The sequence below is a fragment of the Rhea americana genome, unplaced genomic scaffold, assembly GCF_003343005.1.
Source record: "Rhea americana isolate MKP2758 unplaced genomic scaffold, rheAme1 scaffold_252, whole genome shotgun sequence".
Classification (NCBI taxonomy): Eukaryota; Metazoa; Chordata; class Aves; order Rheiformes; family Rheidae; genus Rhea; species Rhea americana.
This window is the reverse complement of record NW_028186371.1, coordinates 880,459-899,289: the sequence shown is the minus strand read 5'-3', so window position 1 is coordinate 899,289 and position 18,831 is coordinate 880,459. Positions and strand designations below refer to the sequence as shown.

General features: G+C 38.9%; 1 protein-coding gene across 2 annotated transcripts in view; it reads left to right on the top strand.

Annotated features, from left to right (window-relative positions):
- Positions 1–17,399, top strand: part of CAV1 (caveolin 1) — an 18,367-nt gene extending 968 nt beyond the window's left edge. Inside the window, exons 2-3 of one of the 2 annotated variants that reach the window (XM_085307097.1) lie at positions 51–215; positions 15,082–17,399. In XM_085307097.1, the coding sequence (XP_085163223.1) occupies positions 51–215; positions 15,082–15,423 (507 nt within the window). In that variant the 3' untranslated portion in view covers positions 15,424–17,399. The remainder of the gene's footprint in view (positions 1–50; positions 216–15,081) is intronic. The other variant, XM_085307096.1, reaches the window with a different exon arrangement.
- The last annotated feature ends 1,432 nt before the right edge of the window (positions 17,400–18,831 follow it).

The window sequence follows — 18,831 nt, the reverse complement described above, 5'->3', positions numbered from 1 at the left end:
TCTCCCCTGCCCCGGCCCCTACCCCTGCCCCTGCCCCTGCCTCTCCTCAGGGCTTTCTGTACACGGCGCCCGTCAGGGAGCAGGGCAACATCTACAAGCCCAACAACAAGATGATGGCAGATGAGCTGGACGAGAAGGCGGTGCGCGACGTGCACACCAAGGAGATCGACCTGGTCAACCGGGACCCCAAGCACCTCAACGACGACGTGGTCAAGGTGAGGCGCGGGCGCGGGCGCGGGCGCGGGGCAGATGCCGCTTGTTTCCTGTCCTGCCGGCGGCACAGCGTTTGCGGGCATTTCCAGGGACGCTCCGCAGCAGCCCTCGGGCCGCTTCTCTCCACCTGCTGCACGAGCGGAGCGGGTGGGGGCGCTTGATTTTCTTGATTTTTCTTTTTTTTCTTTTTTTTTTCCTTTTACGGAAAAGTGTGGAAGGAAAGAGCGCGGCGGAGCTGGGAGCTCCCCCTGCTCCATCCGCGGGCGCGCAGGGGCTCGCGGCGGCCCCGCGGGAGCGCGCGGGGCTCCGCTCCGCGCCCGCAGGTCTGCTCTGCACCGCGGCGTCCCGCCCGGCGCTGGGGCAGCGGGGAAGAAGTTGCACGACCTTATGTAAGACTGGCAGAGGGGTTTTCCTTCCCTCAGGCACGTAGAAAGGCAGGGCAGGGAGGTGGCACCCAACCCGCGTTAAGCAGCGCAGTTCCGAGCGGGGCACGGCCTGCGGGACCCGATACACACCACCCGCCCTTACGCCAACCGAGTGCAAAATCAGCGGTCCTGGTCGTAGTTTGCACTTGTTTCCTTGTTTTGTTTTCTTTTTCCTGGTGTTTTTCCTTCCCGTTAGAAATGATAAAAGGAAACTGGCTAAGCAAAAACTGACTGCACTCTTGTCTGAATATTTTTGATCGGGTTTTTAATTCAGAGCTAGACTATTTCGACAAATCTGGGTCAAGGGAGAGTTTTGCTTGAATTCACTTTGGTCAGAAAAGTCGTGAAACTGATTTTCCCCTTAGAAGATCTTTTATACTATACTTGTGAAGGCTAGGGATGCTATCACTTGGTCTTGTCAGAACCTAGGAAAAACAGGAGTTACTCAGTCTTAGCAGGAAACTAATCCACTAACTGGCTTAGTTAGCTAGGGTCCAGCTCAGCACAGTCCTAGGTCACCTGGTCCGTCGGTCAGGAAGACCCATCATTGAAAAAGGGAAACATCGTATTCTTTACAGAGGAAAAAAGATTGACCTTGGTCCCTGAATGTATGTCAGTAAAATGATTTATGCCGTGTGCAGACTGTATAATAAGGTCTCAAATATCCTCAGATTCCACTGACTTCAACACAACTTGAAGGTGCTGAGCATAACCAGCCATCTTGTTGGATCAGCCCTAAAAGTTATCATACAGAGCAGGCTTTATTTTCAAGGAGCCATTGTCTGCTTTGATATCCAGAAAGAAAAAGAGTAACATTTGCATATTTTTGGAAAAAATATTTAGGAGTGCAAAACTTCTATTAAAATGGCTGGTTTTAAAGGGGATGGAGCAATTCTTTTTTATTCTAGCCATGGAGGAGCAGCTGAGTAGGCAGGGAATGCAGGAGCTGAGAAAAGGCACTGCATCACGGCTTATTGCATACAGCAACAGTAGAAGTGCCCAAAGCTACTAAACCTTCTGAGAATGAGTCATAGCCCCAAGCAAGTGGGAATCTGGGTATCCACAAACTTAACTAGAGAAAAAAAAGATCCTACTGGGAAAGAGAGACACCACTGATGGAAAAAACTCCTAACAGGCTAAAAGGAGACCAAAGTGTACAAACCCTGTCCTGCCCTCTCTGTCTCCTGCAGGGGCAAAGTAAGCATTATAGGGATGGAAAAAACAAGCTACTTAGTTTGTCCCTTCAAAATAATCATGGACCAACAAATGCATTCATTGAAAAGCAGCAAACGGCCCAAATACCAGTTCCACCTCTGCAGCAGCAAGAAAGTTTCTGATACTGCAAGTAATAGTCATGTCAAGACACAGAAATGTATCAAAATCAATTTGATGTTTACCAGACTGGATCCGTTCTGCATTGTAACAACAGCAGCATTTGTTAAAAATGTGGATATTGCAAAGCAACATTTTTCTGTCTTGGTACAAGGACAAAAAAGATTGATTTTTATTTTCATAAGCATTTACAAGTATTTCACAGAGAGGTCCAACCTAAAAAGTCTAGAGGAGAATTTTGCCTCAGTTCAAGTGTTTGGATACTGTTTTCAAGTTCATCTTCAAGTAGCCATAAAGTTCAGATCCCACTCCTTGTGGACAAGCTCTGGTGGGCTGAAGAAATAAAAGATTCCTTAGCCATCAGTCTGTGTTCCCCTCCTGTTGTGAGTCTACCTTTCTTACTTCAGTTGTAAATTGTTCAGGGCAGAGCATAAAAAAATATGCCTGTATAACACAAGGGATCCCCAGTCTCAACAGGATACTGATAGACTAGCAAAAATGTTTTCAGAGGTGTTCTAAAGCCAGAAGTGTGGTTCAGGCTTAGCTCAACCTCGTTTAGAGAGTTGTTCTAGATTCATAACCTTCCACTTTTTAGTTGGCGTTTAATGCATTTCTTGCGACTTGACAGCAGGCTATGAGACACAATAGCATGGAAACTGGGGACAAATCAGTCAACCATGAAACAGAAATGATTAGACAGAGAACGAGGAATCTGCTCTGTAAGCAGCTCTCTAAAAGGCCTCAGTGTTGTCTGCATTCAAATACTTCCCATAGCACATTTTAAAAATAACCCTTGCTTGTGAGAATCAGGAGACACGTTCCCTTGATGCGTAGCACAAAGCATCTGCCCAGCTTCCTCTGCAGGAGATAAAACGGTGCAGGCAGCAATCCAGGCCAGGGGGAGGCACCTGATCCAGATCCTTTTGTGAAATTGGACAGATGGAGCGCTCGCTTTACGTCAAAGTTATTGGTGAGCCTGACTTTGCTTACATTTTATCTTCAAATTATCTGTGAAGTGGAAACTAAGTACTATGCAGTTTCCAGAAAAGTGGGACAAATAACTTGATTTCTTTTTGGAGAGGAATGGAAATGAAGCCTTACTGTACCTAAAGTATGAAAGCTGAGGTATGCAGCCAGCAAGCTGGCAGTGCTGCGCTGGAGGAAGCAAGATCTAGTAAAATCACCAGAATTTCCTTCCTGCTCTAATTTCTTCAGCAAGGAATAGAAAAGGAGTCTCTTCCTCATATCACCGCCCTCATGTGTCACCTCGGGAGGACAGGAGTATGGCAGAGTGGTGCCATTGCTTGAGGCAGTGTGAAGGTTGGCTAGTCAAATGGGAGGCAAAAAGGGAATCTGTAAGAGAGAAACAGCCTCTCTGCACCTTCAATGCATCCTTCATTCCCTGCCTTCATTAGGATGAAGTCACTAGGATGACTATATATTTCACCTTACAGTTCTATCTAGTTCATGTCTTTCACTGGAGGATTCTGCTCTTTGACATGTATCCCACCATTTTCACTTATGTGTGATAAAACACAAGAATTCATAGTCTTTTTCTCTCACCTATCAGCCATTCCTTGATGACCCAGGATTCATTTGAAGGTGCCTGAAGTAATCTTCATTCTCTTCCAGGACTCCTTCCCTTTGCTTTTTTTCGATTTTCCAAAGCAGTGATTGTGTTTTCCAGACTATGGCTAAATTAGAGCTATCCAATAATTTGGACATTCAGAGCTTCTCAGACCATCTGTTTCTGTATAAAGTGTACTGAATTTGGGAGAAACAGAGGAGAGAGCCAATTTTCCTGGAGCTCATAGCTGGCTTTTGCTTCTCGGTACTTCCTTGGTCCTTGCATGGCGTAGGGATGGACCTCATAGCCTGCCCTACATAACCTACTGCTTTTGGACTAGTGAGCGCTGAACGTGCAGTCACATCCGCAGCCAAATTATAGTTCTTTCCTATGATGGTGTGCTAGAGGGAAAAGCCTGTGCCTGTTGTACCACCCAGAAGATAATTATTATTTTGTTCTAAACAAGTGCTATCTACTGTTTGTTGTGTAAGAGCCCTTTTCTCTCAGGAAAAAAAAAATGCCAGTACTTGGCTACACATGTGACAGTGCAGAGCTTTTGTACAGACTTTTGAACGATTACATGTTCGTGCCTACCACTTAAAACCAATGCAGTTAAAGGCAGTTCAGCTCACTGCAATGAAAAGTCTGGAATCTTTAGTCAGATGTTGACAAACACCATTACACTGTTAGACAGGCATTAGGGAGTACAGTACTACGCAGTCATTCTAAGCTGTTTAAAACCATTTGCAGTTTCCACCACTTTCTAATAAAAGGAAGTTTAAAAAAAATGCAAATTTATTTGATCTTTCACAGCTCTGAGCTCTCATTATTGTACTGAGCACAGTAAGTGCACAGATGGACAACTAGACAGAGCATCTTCCGTCTCCACACCTCAGGAGTGTGTATTTCTCTCCATTGACTGTACATGTAGCCTAGGCATGATACCTTACTTTTACACAACAACATTTAGATGATTTGATTCTCAAACTTCATGTCATATTAACATCCGTGTGGTTTTTAGATTGTAAAAAGCAGTAATGTTTACATGTTTAACTTTGGCTATGCATGATACAAGTCTGATTCAAATTGTTCTTCTGAGGCTAGTCTAAGATTTAGAGGTTAAAAGCTTGAGTCATTATGAAGACTAGCATAACAGGAGAACTGAGTGATGCCTTTAAATTCTGCAAAATAGTTTTCTTCTGCAGGAATTAGGAGTTTCCAGATACCTTTTTGCTAAGCATGGTGTTTTGAACATCTGTAAGGATTACAGATAATAAGCTTCTTTCTTGAAAATTGTGTTTGTCTTCAAGTATTGAATACAAACTTGTGGTATTATTAAAGCCTTATGCACTGCCTTCTTGCTTAGCATGATGAACATGACTCATAACTCCATAGGAAAATGTTCATTTGATGGCCAGGGGAACAGAGCCAACTATTCAACATGGATGTTCCCCTTGTTAAATTTGTTGGACTCTGTCTCAGATTCAGAAAAGACAAATACTTTCTGTTTCTGTTAAATTCAACATAATTCACATTATACTTTAGAAAATTTTGAAACAATTTGTATTCATTTTAGAATTTTTAGCCAATATATGGATACAAATACTGTCTTCTATTCCACAGAAGATAGATTTCTTCAACTGATAAAAATTATTGGGAACAAAAAAATGCTTATAGTAGAGAGGTCACTATGAGGTCCCCATAGGTCCCCATGAGGTCCCCAACACAAATTTGATCTTTGGCAACAGAAAGCAAAAAATCGTAAGCATTTGTAAAATATTGTAAGCATTGTAAAATATTGTAAGCAATAGAAAGAAAAAAATACAGATGAACCTATATGGTGTCATAAAACTCATGATCTCCAGACAAAAAGCAAAATAGCTCTAAACTAGGATAAGTTTGATTTCCCTCTGCTCAAGAGCTATGCTACAGATTTCAGTGGAATTGCACAAGGATAAATTTTCTCTGTAATTTTCTACTTATCTGGTCACATGCTTTGTTTTCAAATAAATGGGAATTGATAAATTCAGCTTCTCAGATAAGAAGTGAGAAGATGCTATCACAGCTTAAGGTGAAAGGATTACATTCCCTGTCCAAATTCCTGCTGTGCTGAATTTAGGCTTGGAGTCACAGAAAAGCCTCAAGGAACCTCCTAGGTTCATTACCTCACTTCCTCTGTTGCCTTTGAAATCTCATCTCAGGATCCAAATACATATTTTAAAAAGAAGAAAACATTGCTTTCCCTCAAAATCAGTTTAATATCTCCTGTAGACCTCAACCTCAAAGTCTCTTATCCTTTTGTAAAGTCCGAGTTCATACATGTTTCTTCCAGTGTGTTTTATGACAAGACCACAACTGTAGACTTGTGATACCTATTTTTTTTGAAAAATATTTTTAAAAAATAGTTATCTCATATTCAAGGACCAATAACTTGAGATATTCTATTGGAAAGACAATATTCTAACAGAAGAAAAGCAGAGTCAGATCTTCTTTAAAGGAGCAGAGGTAGCTGGGTATTGCTGTGCACTCACTGTCAACAGTATATGCAAGTATATTCAAGTACAAATTAATTGCAGCAATTAACAGGAATGTGTCTAAGTGTAGTGTAATTAGTTAAGTCTCCTCTCCTTAGTCTTACTTTATGAATGATAGACAGAAGCTAGATTGCAGATCTAAATCATCCTCCAGAAGATGATTTCTTCACTACATAAGGAGTCTAAGGTCAGCATTCTCCCCTTTCCTATTGGTGCCTAAATTTAGTGGGAGGTGAATCTGGACTAGGCTCTAGAAAGTGATGCTTAAGGTTGGTAATACAGGTTTATTACCTTACCAAAAATTTCATCTACCTCTCATGAACAGAGGATTTGATTGTGATGTTTTAGTTAGGAAAGTGTCTGTATGTAACTATGGGAGACACGAACACCAGATGGAGATTAAATATAAATGTACTGGAGCATTTAGAAGTATGCATGCTAGAGCATTCTGTCTGAACCAGAGCTCAAGGGAATTAGTGAAAACACTTATATCATTAGGCCCCTAAAACTCCCAGATCATATTATATTAAAAGGCAATATAATCATCTAAAAATCTGTTTAACAAAATCTCTTTATTTTTATTAAGGTTTCTAGTTCTGGTTAACTTCAGACCCCACTAGGATCAATAAAAGTGTTCCCATTAGCTTCATTACGGTCAAAATTTTGCCCTGGTATTCGTGTTGCTGAATACGCCTCTTCAAACACACAGATACGTGCACGTGTGCATGCTTGTACACACAATCAGCTGAGAGAGTTCTTTGCTAAAATAGTTTTATCAAACAAGAGGTGGAACATGAAACAAATAATAAAATTCTTGATAAGAGTTTCACTTTGGGAAAAGTGTAATGACATCCCAGCAGCCTAGTTTCCAGGGAGGAAAACAGCCACATTATTTTCTGTCTGAGTGCTTACTCTGACAGCATCAATGTATTTTCCAAGGGAACTGACTGATACGATATCCCCACCTGCACAGGAAGTTTAGCTATGTTTCAGAGCAGTGCAGATGTCTCCTTCAAGCTGCTATTTATTCCTTCTGCTAGACTATATTGAGTCAGGCAAGTGCTTCAGGAAGAGATCTCTGGAGAAAGATTTGTTGCTGCAGTACTGACCCATTGGCATCAATGACATTTTTCTCATACGAAAAACGTGTGAGATGATACGTTGCAGAATGATAGTTCTGCAAACCTGAATGAGACTGTCCATCTGATCAGGGCTTCCCAGGTAATCAGTAGCTCATTATGGTGGGGAAACAAGAGGTTGTTTTCTTAGCAATTAGTAATTAGTAATAATTAGTAGCAAATTATTTCTTGGTTATTTTCATTGGCTTTTAGCTAGTGAAATGGTGACCTGAAATCATGACCTATTTCAAAACGATGACATTATTTAAAATTGTTCACAGTCCATTTGAATATGTTCTGTTTGTGCAGTAGTGGTCACTCATGAGTGGACATGATTTTCCTCCCTAGCTGGAAAGGTATAGTCCTTCAACTCTATTTTCCAATAGAAATACTCTTATTTGTTAAAGCATTGTTTGCTTTTTGGCATACCCAATAGTACTCAGACAGAGTCACTATTTCTGTGAAGAGATCTGCCAACAAAAAGCTCTTTTCCTGCAATATTATGGAAAGTAGACATGGAGAAAGGGAATGTAATGCAAAATCATTGGCAGTTTGAACAAATAACTGGGAAGGAACAGTTCTGCTTGTTTGTTTAGGATTTTATTTGCCTTGGATTTATTTAGTTGATGTTTTTCTGCTTTTACCCAGCTTTATATGGTCCTAGCCATTTGCGGTCATGGTATTTCTTTCTCTGTGCAAAGGAATGAGTCTTCTGCTAGCTAATCTGGAGTCCCAGTGAGAGCAGTATGCTCTGAAGACTGAGTTAAAGGTTGACGGCCAGATTCTAAGTTTACTAAGTCCCATGTAGAGAGACTCTTGGGGCTCTTGTTAAATGCCAGCCACCTTTTTGAGAGTTAAGGTGATTTCCTGTCTGCTAAGGGAGCTCATGCCATCTCTGGGCCTGCTGGATCTTTATGTTTGGTAAACATCCATGCTGCAGCCTGATGCTCATGTAAATACATGAGAAGAGAAGAGAATTGAGTTTTGCCTTTGTAATACTCTTGACAGCGCCTAATGTTTGCTGTTTAAAACTGTGATTAGTAAGGAAGTGAAATATCTAGGCATCATTAAGTTGAATGTTTTCAGGAACAAAGTAGGAACTTCTCTACATAACAATAGGTAAATTATGTAGTTGTGTTACAAAGTTCTTTTTGTTGTTTTGTTTTTTTTCAAGAATACAAACGAATAAAGACCTGCTAAAGTTCCTGACCCTTCTTCTTTGTAATCTCATGCAACCAAGGCATAGACATGCCTCTTCACGCAGAGGAGGAACTGTACTAGATGTCTCTGTACTAGGAACTGCAGAGCATCCTTCTGTTCTTCTTTCATGTAGGCCTTGCAAACATGAAGTTCAGCAATGTGCTGCATCCTGTACCTTCAAAATAGTGAAATCTTCCAATATCTAGGAGCTAAGGGAAGGGAGGAGAGCAGCTCTACCCCTACAACCCAACACTTCCCATGTTCTTTCCCTCAGATTCAGTAGAAATTAATACACTTTTCATTATTTTTCTGATAAACTATGGCAGTGATCAGGAAGAGAGTCACTAGCAGATATGGAAACATGACATTTTAAAGGGTCAATGAAACATTCAAATGTTTAACTGACACCACTAATTTAAAAGCATAGTTGAGAGCTTATTGCTTAACTTTTCTGCATCTGCTGTGATGCCTTTGTTCTCTGAGCACTATAACTGGCCATTTTTCCAAATAGCAAGTGGAAGTAAAAAAACTAATGACAATTTCATATGCTCATATATTTTCTAATTTTTAAGAATATATACCATAGTCTTTCCCAAAGCTAGCAGTGTTGCACCTGTCCTGAATGTCACCTCCCAAGTGTGACTCGTGCCATAGGACAGCTTGGTATTTTGTGATCATTTATACATTTTCAGTTTATTTTGTTTTGAACAGAGGTTGAATGCACTGAGGTTTCTACAAATTAAATTTACTGCAACAGAAAGAAGAATTGTATGTTTCTGCTATTGGTTTGCTACTAGTTTTACAAGGACACAGTGTAATATGGGGAAATAGCATTATACTAACAGTCTTGGTATAAGAGAAAAGCCTATTTTAACATAGCACAATGTTAGCAGTAAAGACAGTCTCCATACTCTGTGTTTAAAATGTAAAGAAAAGTATCTTGTGGCTTCTTTTTTTTTGTATAAATATATATTCATGCATGTAAATTATTCATCAGAGACCTGACTTGCAGTCTTGCTTTACTATAGCCCTAGTCATGGAGAACATACAAGCATACTGACTTTCATGGGATAGTTCACATTTTTCAGGTTGTGTGCATATTTAAACGGTCTGCCTGACTGGAGACATTAGCAATCAATCATAAGAGATACTGGAATTCTGTAAGGACCTGAGCATCTTTTCAGCGACTCCAAAAGATATTGATGGTACTCAGAAACTAGGCATGCTCAGCATCTGTCTGGATCCTCCCAAACAGAGTAGCAGTAGTGTTGGCCTATGCAAACTGTATGTTTTGAGCACAGTAATAGCACACAAATACTACACACAAGCATTTGAGTAATTATAGTTACACTCACTAAAACAGAGATTAGGTCAAAGCTCCCATAAAATGTTGGTGGGTTTAATTATTTTTTCTGATAGACCCAGTACAGTGAAGTTTTCTGTGTAATGGATAATACCTCAAAGAACAAACTTAAGAGCAACGTAACTGTTAGTAGGCAATTTGGCATTAGAATTTTGGGCACCTTGCTAGCCTACCAGATTGTGCTATGTAGAGATTAAAATGCCAGCGTCAACTATTTTCACATATAAGGCATATATTCTTGAGTGAGCTGTTTCTTTAGAAAAACAATAACTTCACACTCCTAACCTTATTCAATAACTAGGAATTTTCTCTAAATAGACTTTGAAAAAGAAGATATTCTTCATACCATTTTTCTTTCTCATAAATAAATCTCTTTTAGAACCACAACAGCTTCTTTAATTTCTTGATAAAAGTTTAATAAACACATACAGAGCAAAAGAAGTTGCAGTACTTCTCTAGCTGAATCAGACAAAAGCTTCAAGCAATGTAAAAACCGGCTTTACAAAACTGAATAGTAGGAAACAAAGAATAGCTGAAGTCAGGAAGTGTATTGTAGGCATGGAACAGAAGTCGATAGTGTTTAATAAGCTTTGGCTGAATCAGAAGGCTATAGTGAGTTATTAGCATCTTTTGACCCACTGGTCAAAACAAATTTCCTTTACTTGTGTACTTCTCACAAGTGAATGTGCCTGTATTTTCATTAGCCTGGCAAATGACTCATGGTTATTTTACAGCACACCCTGACAACTCTAGAAGAAACCACACACTGAAGCTGTAATTTGTTGAACAAGACTTATGCATAACCTAAGCATGCCTTCATGTAGATAAAACAGAGTTCTTCATAGATTTACATATATTTGATGCTTCGGCAAAAGTGGAGTTGAGAAAAATACCCTTAATAAAGGTGTCTTATCCTCGTGAGCCAATTATATTCCTTTCCACAAATTCGTGGAGAGTTACAGAATGTCCTTCTTTCCTAGGATCATATTTCTGGCCACTTCTGTCTCTCCTGTCATTCCTATTTTTACATTACTTAGTTCGTTTGAACTCCTGTTATCAATCTGATGACACTCACCACAGTGAGTGCTACAGAACTAAAAACCAGAGGAGAATAATAGGAGTGAGTAATCTGAATGATATAAAAAATATTTTTGCAAGACAAAATGCATTCAGTGACCTATTTCTTCTGCTGCCTGTGCAGGATTGGTCCCTGCGAATTAAAAACAGGATCTTTCATGGGAGTGGTTCAGTGCAGGAAGAATCTGGGTGATATCTCAGTTCCTGCAGCATAAGGACTTATCTGTACTGCCTGCACTATGAAATAAATAGAGCATTTCCCAGCCAGTGGGATTAATAAGTGATCTGGTAGCAGCTGAGAAGTGACAGAGCCCAGCTTACATCAGTTCTTTGCCCATCTTTACTTTGCTCAGAGTAAGGCTGGTTTTGGACAGCACCATAGGTGTTAGCATTTCAGTTGTAGCTGGAGTGCTTAATGTCATAACATTATTATGGCTTTTAGGCAGATCACAGCTTCATCTTAACACTGTATTCATCTGAGAGTTCTTAACTTTGTCAGGCTGTTTACCTGTCTTTTTACTCTCCAGTTCAGCTTAATATCTCTCCTTATTCAAAGTGGAGCAATGTGGAAAATAGGGCTTGAGGAATAATGAAACGGTAAAGATACAGTAGTGAGACACCAATTACTGTTCCACTAACACCATCTATTCAGGTTTTGTGTAGTTGGTGTAAGCACTCCCTGAGCAGTTAAAGTTACTCCGAGAGGGAACCTCTTGCCTGTTGCTGGAGGCCTGAACACACTCTCGTTATCATCTCCCAGACATACTGATTCCTGAGTACTTTTAGGAAAATTGTTTTTGACTTGAGCTGGGGAAAGTCATTCAAGATGTGTTGTGAATGTTCTAACACCAGCATCATCCCTTGGAATTAAGACAGCTTTGTCCATCTGGAAATGTTATATGGTCTATTTTTTTCTATCAGCTCCCCAGGATTAACTCTGTGGGCTTCTTGGGGTGCAGAACAGGCGAAGACCGCTGGTTTCTGAAAATCATGATTACAGAAAGTTTACTATTTGATTCTGAAATCAATGAGATTGCCAGCTTCCATTCTTCAGTAAAGCATTCATTATAATGAATTATTTTAAAAGCAGTCAAGCAGTCTTCTTATTTATTTTAAATGGTCTATAAAGACTGTATTAACCCATAGCTTTTTTCTGCATGTCATAAACATACTTTACTGATAAAAATAGGTCCCACTTAGCTAAATTAAAGATGTAGGCATGAGAAGGCTGATGGAACTCAATGCGAAGTTGTTTTCTTTTTAGAAAAGATTTAATACTTTCCTTATTAGCCAGCTGAAAAAAAAGAAAGATAGACTGTGCCACAGCTTTAGGCATGACCCTGAATAGCCCTCAATGCACTGAACTACTCCGTGATGGTTATGTGCACAAACTGGCTGTACCAATGATCACATCATCTGGCAGGAAGCATGCAATAAATTAACAGAAGTTTTAGAATAAATGTGGCTACTAGCTTATGCCTTCTTCACAGGCAAAACATATGAGGAAAAAAAGTGTAATCTTCATGTAATCTCTTTTTTTTGAGAAGATACATTCTGTTTGCTGAAAAATCTTGTTTTGTGCCGTCATATGTATATTTTTAATTACCTGATTCCAAAGCAAATGTTAGTAGTAAGTTAAAATACTCATTTGTTTTGAAAATCAACTACTCTGGAATATGGGCTACAATTAATAGTTTGCTTCCTATTAGCTGCAGAAATAGGTACTTTTAGCATGCTCCTGTATTCCAATGAGGCAATATACTTATTCCATAAATTCATTCAGACATTTTTTCCAATGTGTGTACTCAGCTGAATGAGGTTGATTTCAGTGAATAATGTTCAGATCTTAAAATCATCTGAATTTATTTTTGTGTGGATGTAAGATAATTGGATGCCATCGCTCACTTCTCCATCTATACATCTTTCCTTTTCTATAAAGCAGTCCTAAAATCTACTGACTGATATAAGGACATCTGATCACTTTATTTGGTAAACAAGATCACAGTACATCCAGCAGTTTCTTATTCTACCTTGCTAGAATGCAGCTAACTTTTAATGACAAATTCAAATAATTATTTTATAGCCAGTGTACTTCATAAAACTATTTTTGTATCACTTATTTAATCCCAAGATACAAACTTTTGTACCTAATAATCCCAGAATGAAAACAGAGTAGAGTGTATTATTGCCTGTTATGCCTTTCCCAGAATTAGTTATCCCCACAAGAGCTGCATTATTTTACTTACTGAAATTACAGATTTACAAATCTACAATTTTATGTCTTTGTTCAGTGGTGGTATTTATATGCTGTCTCTATACACAGACTTCAAGGAAGCTGTTTTCCAAGATTACTAACAAAAATTCATGGATATGACCCACAGGAACGTAGGTTATTTCATCCATATAGGATTCTTGCAACTGTGATTCAAACTCTGCGTGGCCTAGAGAGAAAAATTGACCATATCAGACAGAGCTCTTTAGGCCCAAAAATATATTGAATTAAGATAGTTTGATGTAACACATTCAGGATATTTGACATCCCAACTGATTCAGAAATTTATTCACAAGGACTTATAACACCTTTAACCAAGCTGACTTAGTCACTGATACAGTTAAATGACTGGAATCTCTGAATGAAGACCTAGATTTACTGAAATTGGTAGAAGAATGCTGAGCAGCTCGAATGAGGGAAGGCTATCATCTTCTACAGAAAGATTAACCAGTAGTCCCTGGATTATCCAGTGTCGTTTTGGAATTATCTTTTTGTTACGAAAAGTGGAAACTACTGTGGGTTTATAGCATTTGTGCTCCTGCAGTGAGCTGGTAACTGATTTGGAGTTGACTGGAGACTCAGCAGGAGAGGGAGAGGAATTCTTCCCATTTCAATGCATATTTTAGATGAAAAGAAGTGATTCTGTGCATTTTACTACAGTATAAGCAATGCTTTCACAGAGTGTAAGCTCAGTTCCCTCCGGCATACTGTTGCTTTAGTTTCTGAAGGCTTTGGCCCATATCATACTTAGCCTGCTCCTGTAGATCTTCACTTGTGGCAGCAGTATCATCTAACTTTGGGATCCAGTCCCAGGAATATATTTTTCATTTTTCTTCCATCTACTTTATAAAATCATTTAGTTTTTTTTTTTTTACAGAAGAATACTATTTTTACATATTGTAATGTTCTTTTTCCTGTTGAATGCAGTAGCTATACAATTTTGTTGTGCTGACTAAATTAAATATCCTGTGTTGTGGGTTATATCAAACACATGTTTGTGTGACATGGAGCTGAACAATCATCACAATTCTGTTAATTTTCTAATAGAAATGTTATGACAATTAAGCTTCCTGAATAGCTCAGTATTTCAACAGAGACCAGTAAAATATGCATGTTGGAATGTACTGCTTCCTTAGGTCACTTTTTGAATGAGTTATGAATAATAACAAAACTATGAAATATGTAGAAGAGTATGTTTCTTCTAAATATTAATATGTTAGCCTGGCCATGTCTTTCATGAACAGAGTGTTATCGTATAAACAGGATAGGTTGGAACAAAATGGCTTTAATGTGAAGAGCCCCTTTATGTTTAACACTATTGAAGAGCTCCCTAACTCTTTCAGACTGAAGAGGAGCTCCACCTGGTGCAGATGTAAATCTAGCATTTTGTTTTTCAGACTATTAACAACTATTTATGCCTGTTTCAAAGTATATATTTGAATAGCTATCCTCAGCATTTATTCACTATCAAAAACCACTAATGGTATACAAGGAAGGATGGGAAAACCCAGACAAATGAAACGTGTTTTATTAATATACATTAATTGTTGAGATGGGGCAGAAGTGATACAATTATTCTGTTTGGAAAGATCTGAAAAGATTAAGCTAGGACAATTAACACATGATGATTCTGCTCACCTGGTCCTTCCCTTAAGTAGATTTTAGGGGCATTTCATACCCTTAAGCCTCTAGGAAAAGAGGAGCAGATATCTGTACTTGTGGTGAGTTTGTCGCCATCTGATGTTAGATGTCTAATTCTGAGCTAATCATCTGTGATCCCTGACAGTCACTGGAGAAGGATAAGGTTGATTGATGTCTCAGACAATATGCTAGAATGGGTCAAATCACATTTGGATGTAGGAAGTACACGCATCAGCGTTTTGTTGCAGGGAGCCATTGCTTTCCAGGAGAGGGGATTCTGGAAGCTGCACTTGTTCAGAGTGTCCACCTGACCTGATTTTGTGCTCTTCTTTGCTGCAGATTGATTTTGAAGATGTGATTGCTGAGCCAGAGGGAACACACAGCTTTGATGGGATTTGGAAGGCCAGTTTCACCACCTTCACTGTAACAAAATACTGGTTTTATCGCTTATTGTCAGCAATCTTTGGCATTCCTATGGCTCTCGTCTGGGGCATCTACTTTGCCATTTTGTCATTCTTACACATCTGGGCAGTGGTGCCTTGCATAAGAAGCTACCTGATTGAGATCCAGTGTATTAGCCGTGTCTATTCTATCTGCATCCACACGTTCTGCGACCCACTGTTTGAGGCTATAGGCAAAATGTTCAGCAGCATCCGAGCCACAGTACGGAAAGAGATTTGAGGGACCTTTCAAGAAGAGCCATCAGCCTAGAGCGGGGTTGGGTATTTGTTTCAGTTGGAGTTTTTGGGGGCCAGTTTCAAGTTTCCCAAAGCAACATACAGCAACCGGTGGTGGATATACTGGCCCAAACCAAAGAATCACTTGCTCAGTGTCCTTTTCTACTGTTTATTCCTACCGGACTACTTGCTCTTTTTTTTTTTTTTTTTTTTAATTAAATCTACCTTTAAAACTAAACTCAGATTGCTATTCTTCCATGCTGGTTGCAATATCATCTTACTGATAACTCAGAGACTGAAGTGCTGTTGTTGGATTCCTTTTAATTCCATCACTCATTCCTTGTAAGAGAAATCCACAGCAATGTTGAAGAATTACAAAAGTGCTTTCTAACTTTATAAAGCCATTGTGGCCAAAAAGTGTAGAGCTATTGCAGCAGAATGAACATGACAAGCTGGCAGATTTTTAGCAGAATGTTCTTTTTCGATTGTATTATCAGATGACTACAGCCATTTAGAGTCATGGTCAGATCTGGTGTTCTATGAATAAATTAGTTAAGTAAACAAATTGCTTAACTAACGTATGCTTTGAAAATCTAACGCTTTATCAGGTCAGAGACGTTGACACTTGAAAGCTTTTCATGTCTATAAAAAGCTTCAGTCAGTGCCTTTTTGTCTCATTCTCTCTCTCTTGGAAGTTTGCAGATAGTTGTTTTTCAACCTTTGCTAGAACTGCAGAAGCAAACTGAAGTACAAAACTAAAACTGGTCATTATGGATTTTTTTTTCTGACTGTGACTTATGACACATCCCTTAGTTAGCATTTAGGTGCTTATCTCATAGGCTTTTTTTTTTCCAAAGCATTCATATAAATATATATGGTAAGCATGCCAGAGATAACCCAGAGTTACAAGAAAAATCAAGGTGTGCCGAATGCAAGCCACATAATGCCAAGGAGGAGCTGCCTCTGAGAGAAGCTTCCCTCTCAGCTTTAAAAACTTTCCTATCAGCAGATGTCAGCATGCCACTAGTTCACAGATTGTTTTCATGAGAATTGATGCTTTGCTGAGTCTAAACTAATCCATCGTGAGAGATGGTTTAGAAACTTCACATTGTGTATTTTTTTTTGGTTCTTTTTTTAAGCTGAGCTGCAAGGAAGTCTTAAATGGAGGGTATTGTGTGAAACTCGTATGTTGCAAAGTGCAAGGCCTAGAAAATAAAGCCTTTGCAACATATTCTAATGCTGTGACCCACAAGAGCTTTTTGCCCTCAGGACAGTACAGTGTTCGGAGATACTGTGTGTATCCTCATATGGTTTGCATGAAGCATTTGTAAAAATCGTTGTGGGCTCACCAGCTTTATTGTAAACCAAACCGGGGTCTGAGCCTGCTCCAGTTGGGATCTTCAGCAAAATAGTTCTTGACCTCTGAGAGTGCAAGATCTGGCCCTTGGAATGAGCATGGAGCTGCCTGGTACACCTACAGCTTTTTTAATTAGTGCTGATATTCCACATATTGCTTTATCTAACACAGGAGTGCCTTCAGTTCAATTGCTGCCAAAGCATTGATGCTGCATTTTTTAACGAGGGGGGGGGGTGGGGAGGGAGGGTGCACACAGAAGTTACAAATGTATTAACTACTATTGTTTGCATTTAAAACAGACACTGGTATGGATAGAGTTTTATGTTTTCTATGTACATAATGGAGAGTGTACTATTATAGAGTTTTGCAGTATTAAAAACAAGCAACATTGTAAACAAGAAATATTTTATGAGGAAAATCACTCTGAAAGAAACCTCCTTGATTTACCATTTAAACTGTATATCCTGAAAGATGTCTGTTCACTTAGATTTATTAGTCCCTAATCCAAATACATTGCTGATCAAAGACATATAAATCATTGTTATATGCTTTCAGATATAACTGACACTTTTTTTTATTCTGCATGTACATTAAAGACTACAATAAAAAGATGTTTAATGGTAGCTCCTGTCTGACTTTTATTCCTAAAAATTCATGTGAACAAATCTCATGTTATTTCTTGATAAAGGTAGAAAAACCTATGTTATGTTTCTCAGGAGAGAATGCGCAAAACACTTGATTTGTGTCTCAAGATCTCACCCAGGAAGGTTGTTCCCAACAAAAATTATTTTTTTCCCTAGATAAATATTTTCTGTTACTGAACAAGCAGTAGAACTAGTGAATATAGTATTGAATAGAGAGCATAAACTTGTCTAGGTCCTTGATAATGACCTTGGGCAAATTCTTTTGCTTACTTGCTCCTCAATTCCTCTATATTTCAAATGTGAATAATGCTATTTACCTAAAAAGAGTTTTAAGATCCAGTAAATGGAACAATATCATAATTAAATGAGTGCTTATAATTTATTTTGCATAAAACACTTTGGCCATCTAAAATTCAATCTCAGATTGTCCTGATAACTCTCCAGTTAAAATCACTTAAAGCTTTCCTTTTGACACTTTTGGAAACAGAATTTTTCGTAATTATAGTTTGTTTTAGCCTAAGTATTTACTGTATGTAACTAAGGAATGACAGCTTTTACTCAGCCATGCACAGACATAACTTGTGACAGGGCAGTCCTTTTCTGTGGAGTTATTACACAATACCCGTCACACCTTTACCCTAATATACAAAAGTCCAAACAAATAGGTTATTACATTTCAACCTACAAATCTATTAGCCATATTTTAATGTTCAGATGGTAAATATCAGCCTAAGGTAGACTGTCATATGTTTTCCAGTAACAGAATGGTGTTTTAATGGTATTTAATAGTACAATGGCAGTAAATAGCACATTGAATGTTCTGGATGATGAATTCTGAGAAAATTGAAGATTTTGAAAAGTAAATTGGATATTGCAATGTAAAAGTAAAGCAAATGAATATGCCAGTGTTCAAAAACATCTTTCTTTTGAAAAGAGCCTGATGATAGACTTAGACACAACATTCATCTTAGCCATTTATAATGTCACACTGTCAAGACTCTTCCTGAGGGGAATATGCAGATTTGACTTACTATTGCATTGCCCATAGCACTTCGCTGGGCAGCTTTCACAGGCATAAGCTGTGGGTGAATCTCAGACTGGTGCTCCTGCTAGACTCGTAGCACAGTAATACTTATGATCAGTACCATAGGCATGATGTAGCCTGAACCAAGGTCCGTGTTTGTCTATAAGAGGATAAGGAGACAATAGCATTAGAGAACTGCCTATCATGACCACAAATGTGGTGTAGTCTTACCCTGCTATATCTGAAAGTCAGTGTCATAAGCTGCCTGTGGGTTGACATGGGCTCAACAGTGCTTTTAACACACACCAGAAAACTTCCTTGGCTGCTGTTGGTCGCTTTTCTCAACCTCCATGTCACTCATTTTTAAACTATGACATTGAGCTTGAT